General features: G+C 44.4%; 1 protein-coding gene across 4 annotated transcripts in view; it reads left to right on the top strand.

Moving 5' to 3' along the window:
* Positions 1–8,476: 8,476 nt before the first annotated feature.
* Positions 8,477–9,101, top strand: part of MYBPC1 (myosin binding protein C1) — a 125,707-nt gene continuing 125,082 nt past the window's right edge. For all 4 annotated transcript variants that reach the window (XM_079937431.1, XM_079937430.1, XM_079937432.1 and 1 more), the window contains exon 1: positions 8,477–8,604. In XM_079937431.1, coding sequence (XP_079793557.1) covers positions 8,514–8,604 — 91 coding nt within the window. In that variant the 5' untranslated portion in view covers positions 8,477–8,513. The remainder of the gene's footprint in view (positions 8,605–9,101) is intronic.

Below are 9,101 nucleotides of genomic sequence, written 5' to 3'. Positions count from 1 at the left end.
TTTGTTCTTTTTTATGGCTGAGTAGTATTCAATTGTGTGTGTGTGTGTGTGTGTGTGTGTGTGTGTGTGTGTATACACACACATACATACCACATCTTTAAGGATTTTATTTATGTGAAGAGCATTGGGAAGTTGTCATTGGGACCCCAAAACTCGGGGATGCTTTTCTTTGCTGGGTCAAATCTCACTCTGATTCTTTGGAATTATGATGAAATTAAAATCTCAGGACACCAAGACGTAGAGACCAGGCAAAGGGCTACACATGACCCTTATTCCTTACCAAGTGCAGCCCAAAACAACAGCCACATTAACTCCTGCCTCTGGTCCTCCTTTAAGCTGCTTTTCTTCAGTTTGCCAACCAATTCTGGGCCTCGATCTTTGTGTTTCTCTCTTGGTGTTTGGAAGAACAGACAATAGAGGAGTTTTTTGTTTTTTGTTTTTTGCGGTACGCGGGCCTCTCACTGTTGCGGCCTCTCCCGTTGCAGAGCACAGGCTCCGGACGCGCAGGCTCAGCGGCCATGGCTCACGGGCCCAGCCGCTCCGCGACATGTGGGATCTTCCCGGACGGGGGCACGAACCCTTGTCCCCTGCATCGGCAGGCGGACTCCCAACCACTGCGCCACCAGGGAAGCCCCAATAGAGGAGTTTTGACCATAACTTAGATGTGAACCCATGAAGAGACCAACTTTCCCAGAAAAGGAAGTAAAGCTCTTACATATTTTAAATCAGACTCTTGAGTCTCAATTCTGGATCGGAGACAAAGAGGAAAAACATGATCATATTTGCCTTTTGAAAAGATAACTAGATACAGTGTGAAAAAAAAAGAGGAGGTTAAGAGAGGTTACAGAGAGACAAGAAAAACTATTGCTGTCGTGGTGATGTTAAGGCAGAGGTGTTAGGAGCTGATGTTAAGAGGTGATGCTAAATGTGAATGCAAGTAGACGTATTTACAAGATAGAAGGCAAAACCAACTGGACTTGGAGATGGATCAGATATCAAAAGTATAGGAGAGGAAGATGTCAAGATGTCCTAGAATCTTAAGCTGTGTAACTAGATGAATAGTCATAGCCTTCAAGATATGGAGCACAGAGAGAAGATTTAAGGGGAAAAAACGAGTTCAATTTTCAACTGGTGGAATTTGAGATGCTTCAAAGATTTCCAAGAGATGGGATTTAAGCAGTGGATGTTAAGCTCTGGCATTCAAGGCATACATTCTCCAAGACGCTTGATGGATGTTTTCAGTCCAGAAGCTCAAGCCCTTCAGTCTGTAAAATGCTCTTGAATTATTTCTTTGAGGCTTCCCTTCCCTTCATTTTTCTCTGTTCCTTCTTCTACAGCTCTTGTTATTCAGGTGTTATCTTTTCTCTATTTAAAAAAAAATATTCATTTATTATTTATTTATTGGCTGCGTTGGGTCTTAGTTGTTGCACATGGGCTCTTCATTGCAGTGCGCTGGCTTCTCTCTAGTTGTGGCACGTGGGCCTAGTTGCCCTGTGGCATGTGGGATCTTAGATCCCTGACCAGGGATCGAACTGGCGTCCTCTGCATTGCAAGACAGATTCTTAACCACTGGACAACCATGAGTCCCTCTTTTCTCTATTTTTTATCTCTCTTTTTTCTGACATATTTTCTGGAAGATTTCCTCAAATTTGTCACCCAACACTTCTACTGAGTGTCAGAGAAAAAGAAGTAAATGTAGGCCTGGCCTCACAAGGAGATATCTAAAAATGATCACACAGAGCTTCCCTGGTGGTGCAGTGGTTGGGAGTCCGCCTGCCAATGCAGGGGACACAGGTTCAAGCCCTGGTCCGCGAAGATCCCACATGCTGGGGAGCAATGAACCCGGGCGCCACAACTGCTGAGCCTGCGCTCTAGATCCTGCGAGCCACAACTACTGAAGCCTGCATGACTGGAACCCATGCTCCACAACACGAGAAGCCACCGCGATGAAACGCCCACGCACCGCAGCGAAGTGTAGCCCCTACTGGCCACAACTAGAGAAAGCCCACACGGCAGCAAAGAACCAACGCAACCAAAAATAAATAAATAAAATTAATTAATTAATTAAAAAATAAAATAAAAATGATCACACAAACCTGAGTGGTGATTGGTGCTGCTATAGGCTAAATGTTTGTGTCCCCACCAAGGTTCATAGGCTAAAACCTAATCCCCAGTGGTATTAGGGGGTGGGGCCTTTGGGAGGTGATTAGGTCATGGAGAGGGGGCTCATGAACAGTATTAGTGTCCTTATAAAAGAGATCCTGGAGAGCTCCCTTGTCCCTTCCACCATATGAGGATACAGTGAGAAGGCAGCCGTCTGTGAACCAAAAGGCCATCTCTCATCAGACACTGAATCTGTGGATGCCTTAATCTTGGACTTCTCAGCATCCAGAACTGTGAGAAATAAAAGTTTGTTGCTGTTGTTTGTTTGTTTGTTTTAAATATTTATTTATTTGTTTGGCTGCTCCAGGTCTTAGTTGCAGCATGCGAGATCTTCATTGTGGTGTGCAGTATCTTTAGTTGTGGTACGTGAGATCGTTTAGTTGCAGTATGCGGGATCTTAGTTGCAGCACGTGGGATCTTAGTTCCCTGACCAGGGATCAAACCCAGGCCCCCTGCATTGGGAGCACAGAGTCTTAACCACTGGACCACCAGGGAAGTCCCAGATGTTTGTTGTTTAAGGCAACCCAGTCTATGGTATTTTTGTTATAGCAGCCTGAACTAAGACAGATACTTTTCTAAAATCTGTCAATTGTTGCCTCTCTTGCTATGATGAGTCCTCCTCCCTTCTTCTGCTCATTCATATTATATTAAGGTTGACTTCTGCCATGCACCTATGCAGTGTCCATGGGTATTACTGGAAAATCTTATACTCAAGAGAGGAAGAATCTAACAGAGGTTCAGAAAATGAAAAGAAGAGATAAAAGGGAGAATAGTTTGAGATGGGAATTTGGATAGCCTCTATCGCTGCATATCTTTGATTAATTAATTTTTCTCTTAATTATTCTGTCATCATAATTTGGAGGGGGAAAAAAGATGCTAGTTCCATCTAAAAGGTCATGATTTCAAAGCAGTCCAGGCTAACCAAACTCAGAAAATGACTTTGAAGAAAGTGTCTTCACGGCTTAAAAGTAAAAGTTGCAGCTATTGCTTCAATGGGAGATTCCATGAGGGACAATGTTTTTGGTGTTTTTTTTTGGCTGCATTTGGTCTTCATTGCTGCGTGTGGGCTTTCTTATTTGCAGCAAGCGGGGGCTACTCTTCGTTGTGGTGCGTGGGCTTCTCATTGCGGTGGCTTCTTTTGTTGCAGAGCACAGGCTCTAGGTGCACGGGCTTCAGTAGCTGTGGCACATGGGCTCAGTAGTTGTGGCGCATGGGCTTAGTTGCTCCATGGCATGTGGGATCTTCCCGGACCAGGGATCGAACCCGTGTCCCCTGCATTGGCAGATAGATTCTTAACCACTGTGCCACCAGGGAAGTCCCATGAGGGACAATGTTAGATGGTGCATTGGTCCATATTTTTTGAAAAGGAGGCTTGAATTGACATTTAACATATACTTAGGTTGACCTGCACCCTAACCTGATGTCCCTGATAGAGAAGAGAATCTCTATCAGGGGCATCAATAATGCCAAGTGAAAAGTCAAGTTAACTTCCTGGAATATGATTTCCCAAAGTGGCCCTAGGCTTCAAGCTGACTTTTTTTCAAAATATACATGCCCCTCCCCCACTTTAATAAACACCACCACCACCATATTGATTTCTTCCTTTTATTTAAATCTCCATCCTCTAAGCTCCAGCATTTTGAGTTCACTAAAAAATATTTTTCAAGTCACCTTTGCAAACTCCTAAAACTAAGTCCTGAAAATGTTGCTAGGATAAGAAAGGCAGTCCTGTCTCCAGATGGAGTGACCCTAAATAACTCTGTCTTAGTTTCCTCATCTCTCAAAGGAGAGTAATGATAGTACCTACTTCAGAGGGTTGTTGCAGGGAGAAAATCAGTCTATACACGGAGAATGTCTATATGCTTAGAATAGTTTCACTCAAAAAGTGTTAGTGATACTTTGTTATTATTATCAATGTTATAATTATATGAGAACTGAGTGGCTGGTAGGAGACATTCCTGGCCCAACATTCTCTTGGGATGATATCAGAAAGAGAATGAAGTGGTACTTGAGGGGTCTTGAACTGTCCAGGATGGATGAATGTGTTACAGTGTCTTTCTTTACCCACCTGAGACTCATGTGGACCTTAAACTTTGCCCTTGAGATTTTCTAGGGTATCTAGAGCTGCCAGGCAGGCAGAAGGTTCCTTGAGATTCTAACCACTTGTTATTTAAACCTATAGATCCAGAAGATAATACCCTTCACCCTTATGAGGAGCCCAAAGGAGACAGGATTTTTTATCCACCCCAGAACCATAACACAAACTAAAGCAAAGGTGCCGTGACTGTGATAATAGTTGGTGTGGCAAAGTACTGTCTTCATGAAACAGGCCCTGCTCAGCTTTTTATTTAAAGAGTGTTGGGCCATTCTATTCCTAGGGCTGATCTATTTGCACAGCAACCCCTGCCCCTTACCCCTCACACAGGGTGTGATTTACGCCTGGCTGAAAGCACACCAGCTAATTCTCTTTGAGCCTGACTCTTTCCCCAGCTTGCCATTTGAAGATGGTTTACGGGCACAGAGCTCTTGTCTGGAATGCTGAAAGAGCTAAAGGTTTGCCCAGTGGGCTCTGCACCAAAGGCGGCCCCAGCTTTATAGCCATGATGGTGGATTCAAGGCAGGAGTTTGCAAATCTATCTTGCAGCCCCCTTAACCAGAGAGATAGACTTCTCGCCTTAAGGAAGGCATGTAAATTCACAATTCCCTTGACCTAAACTGAATCAATTCTCCACTCCTGTCCCAGCTTCCTGATTCCAAGGGCAAATCTTTCATATTACTTCTGTAAATTAACTATACTAGAGAAAGGTCAAAGAGCTTCAGATAAAATTCAGTTTAATTTTGAAGTGCGAGATTATCGCAACTGAATTTGAGGAGGCCCATTCTTTTCAGCAGCTGGTGTTATATTTTCATATGTTGTATAAAAGTATTCTGTACAAATGTCAATCCTACAGTTCTGGGGGGCAGGACGTAAGGTAGATTTAACCAATCGGGAGATATTTTTCATGCCATCTCAAAGTAACTCACAGATGCCTGACAGCTGCAGCTGTCCAGGCCCCTCTCGATGGCATTGCTCTATGACTCAGAGGGATGTTTATGCCAGAGAATGCTGCCCCTGCAACACTACCCCAGAGATGCCCCAGGACAAAATAATTTGGAGCAATGAGTGAGAGAGGAAGGTCCCTAAGCAGATTTAGTCAAACCCAGCCTCATATCTGAGTGCAAACAGTGGTCTATGGAGAGGTGGTAAGTGCATGACCTTTGGGGTCAGATAGACCCAGCCACCATTCTTAGCTCTGGGCACTTTATATTCAGTCAGTCAGTCATTCAACTGACAGTTATTGAGGCTCTACTATGTGCCAGAAACTGTGCTATATGCTGGGATATAATGATAAGTAGGACTGACTACATAATTTGTGGGGCCTGTGCAAATAAAAAAAAATGCAGGGCCCCTTGTTCAAAGATTATTAAGATTCAGCATGGCAACATCAGAGTGTTAAAGCAAGGATGGGGCCCTTCTGTGCATGGGGCCCTGTGCAACTGCTCTACATGAAGCTGGTTCTCATGAAAAAAGCCTTAGGAAACAACAGACTTTGTGCTCATGGAGCTGAATTTCTGGGGAGAAATTCTTTAATCACACCAGTTAATCTAAAATTATGGCTCTGTAAGGACTGTTGAAGAACAAGAGCATGGTTCTATGAACGCCGGTCAGAGCAAGTATCTTAGTTCAGACTGCTACAGTAAAACACCGTAGAAGGAGTGGCTTCAACAACAGATTTATTTCCTCACAGTTTGGAGGTTAGAAGGCCAAAATCAGGGTGTCAGCATGGTCGGGTTCTGGCGAGAGCTCTCTTCCTGGTTTGCAGATGGCCTCCTTCGTCATGTCCTCACGTGGCAGACAGAGAGAGCTCTGGTGTCTCTTCCTCTTCTTATAAGGGCACTAATCCCATCATGGGGGCCCCACTCTCATGACCTCACCTAAACCTAATTGTCTCCCAAAGGTTCCATCTCCAAATACCATCGCATTGGAGGGGAGGGCTTCAAGATATGAATTCTGGGGGGATACAAACATTTGTACCTATTGAGGGGGTTTGATTAGTCAAGGAGACCAGGAAAGACTTCCCCAAGGAAGTGATGCTTAAGATAAGATTTGAAGGATGACTAAGCATTAACTAGCAAAAATGAGACCTGATCTTTGAGGGACTCCATCATTCCAAAGCCTGGTGGACAGTTATGAGCCTGCAAAGGAGAAAGAGGAGACCATGTAAACGTAGGAGGAAAATGGAAGAGGCTTGGGTCATGGGAGCCAAAGGAGGGAAGTGTTTCAGGAAGCACAGAAAATCTATGTGGGTGACCCTGGCAAGTGACGGTCTTGTATCAACACAGGGAAACACTCCCCAAGGTTTAATGGGATTCCTGAAATACACATCATTTTTATTCCTTCCTGGTAATTAATTGTCTCTACCCAAAAGTTGGTGCACCTTTACCCAAACAGGTGACTCAGTTCTGAATCTTGCATAGTTCAGAGAGGCAAGTTGAGGCATAGAGAAGCCAAGTGGAAGAGACTCTTCTTCTAGGAGTGAGAAAATGACCTTCTAGGGACAGACCTGTTAATACGTGAGGTGTGAAGCCACCAGGCACCACTTCTAGTTCCACCCCCATCACCCCACTCTCACTGTGCTTTCAGTACTGGGATGTAGCACAGTCTCTCCCGTGCCACGACCTTTGCAGTGCTGTTGGTCTGCCTGGAACACTTCTCCGTTGCCACGCTCAGGCATGGCTCAGACTCTTACTTGTTCTTCTGACCTCAGGTTACTAATACTTGCTTAAAGAGCCTCCTGCCCCCAAAACAAAGTAGGTGTTACCCTGTTTTCCCCTTTTATGTTATCACAAATATAATACGTAAATAAATAACAAGTACAAAATATAATTCTTCTCATAGCCCCTGTTCTTTTCTTGACAGCATTTTTCTACTTATGTGTTTACTTTCTAGGGAAGGTGCATTGTTTCACCATCACCTCCTGGCAGGCAGATTCTGTGTCTGTGTTCCCCACTGTATGTACACCAGTCACCTGGCACATTGAAGCCACTCAGTGAATGAGCATAGAAACGTGTTTGCCACAAGCCAAGGGAGCCCAGCAATGCTCTTGTCCAAGACTGACTTCGAGAGGAAAATGTTCTCGAATATTATTTAAGCGTCATTTACAGTCATTTCTGTAAGTGCCTCTCGATTCCATGGCTCTCTCATCACCATAGCAACCCACATATCCAAAGGGAAGTTTTCTGAAGCTTGCGCTCTGTCTCTTCGTTGAGGTAGTGTGTGTGTGTGTGTGTGTGTGTGTGTGTGTGTGTGTGTGTGTGTGTTTAGAGGAGAGGTCTTACAATCCATCTAACAGGATGTGATGTCAAGATCAACGTTGTACTCTGAGATCTCCTGTGACTCAGAATTATACATCAGTAGGGTTGGGTTCCTAACTGGGAGAAGGGAATGGGGTAGGGCTGGGGTAGGGAATGTAAACACTTGGGATTGATTATGGAAATGTCAGTTTAGACACATTCATGCCAGACTCCTAACAAAGAAAAGGAAAAGGAGCAGCTTCCAAGTGTTTTGTTCCTCTGAGTTCATTCCAACACCGTCTGAATATTAGACCTCCTTACAGATGATGTTGAGTTCTGCAGCCTTTGTTTTCTGCAGGCTGCACTTGCTGACACTCGTCAACCAATACAGAAGCAAAATGGAAAACCATATGACTAAGCTCACATGGGGAGGGACTCTAGGCGTCTTGTTCACCAGAGTATATCCAGCAGTTCACAGCATACCTGGCTTAAAGTAGATCTTCCTAAAGGAAGCACTAATAAAGAGGTAAAGGCCAGAACTAAGTATCTGTTGGGCCTGTGCTTGAGTTCTGGCTCTGTTGCTCGCTGGGTGTATGACTTCAAGCATGTCACTTAACATCCTTGAGCTTTAGTTCCTTCGTCTCGAAATGGGGGTAACAATAGTACCTACTTCAGGTTTGCCTCGAAGATTAGATGAGATATGCATGACATGTGATTACTAATACTACTTAATGACTTCTAAAGTGAATGAGTGAATAAACAGATGAATGAAGAACTCTATATGAGACACTGCTAAGTGAGAAAGTAGAACGGGACATGTGTGCTTTATGTTATGTAAAAATTATTTACACAGTGATTAAAATCAAAACATCAAAAAATCTGTAAATGTTAGTAGTTGGTTGTTTTTTTTTGCGGTACGCCAGCCTCTCACTGTTGTGGCCTCTCCCGTTGCGGAGCACAGGCTCCGGACGCGCAGGCTCAGCGGCCATGGCTCATGGGCCCAGCCGCTCCGCGGCATGTGGGATCCTCCCGGACCGGGACACGAACCCGTGTCTCCTGCATCGGCAGGCGGACTCTCAACCACTGCGCCACCAGGGAAGCCCAGTAGTTGGTATTTTAACGTGGAATTATCTGCCTCTTTAATTGTATTGACCTCTAACTTGAAAGTTGGTTAATTATGCAGTAGCTTAAATACATATATGATACTGAAAGCAAATCTGAGACACAAAATTACTTAGCAGGCTATTCGACAATAAGAATAATGCGCTTGGGACCAATGTTTGTTACGTCTCTCCCCACACTACTTCACACACACACATTCCAGAGTATCCCCAGAGTCCCTGGGCTGCTCATCGAACTTGTGGCTGGCGTTGCTGTCCTACCAAACTATGGAGTCTTCTAGGATGGCTTACCAGAAAGACCAAGGTCCAGGCTGGCAGAGACATTTGGAGCAGACTCACTCAGACGGAGATTGGAGAGCAAGGAACACACAGATTTTGTGTACTTAGTCAGGAAAACTATATAAGCCTGGTTTAAAATAATAGAAGAAGAGGGACTTTCCTAACTGTCCAGGGGTTAAGAATCTGCCCTTCTTCTGCAGGGGG

Source organism: Stenella coeruleoalba (genome assembly GCF_951394435.1).
Source record: "Stenella coeruleoalba genome assembly, chromosome: 11".
Taxonomy (NCBI): Eukaryota; Metazoa; Chordata; class Mammalia; order Artiodactyla; family Delphinidae; genus Stenella; species Stenella coeruleoalba.
Note: the sequence above shows the minus strand (reverse complement) of the source record. Positions and strands in the feature narration are given on the sequence as shown.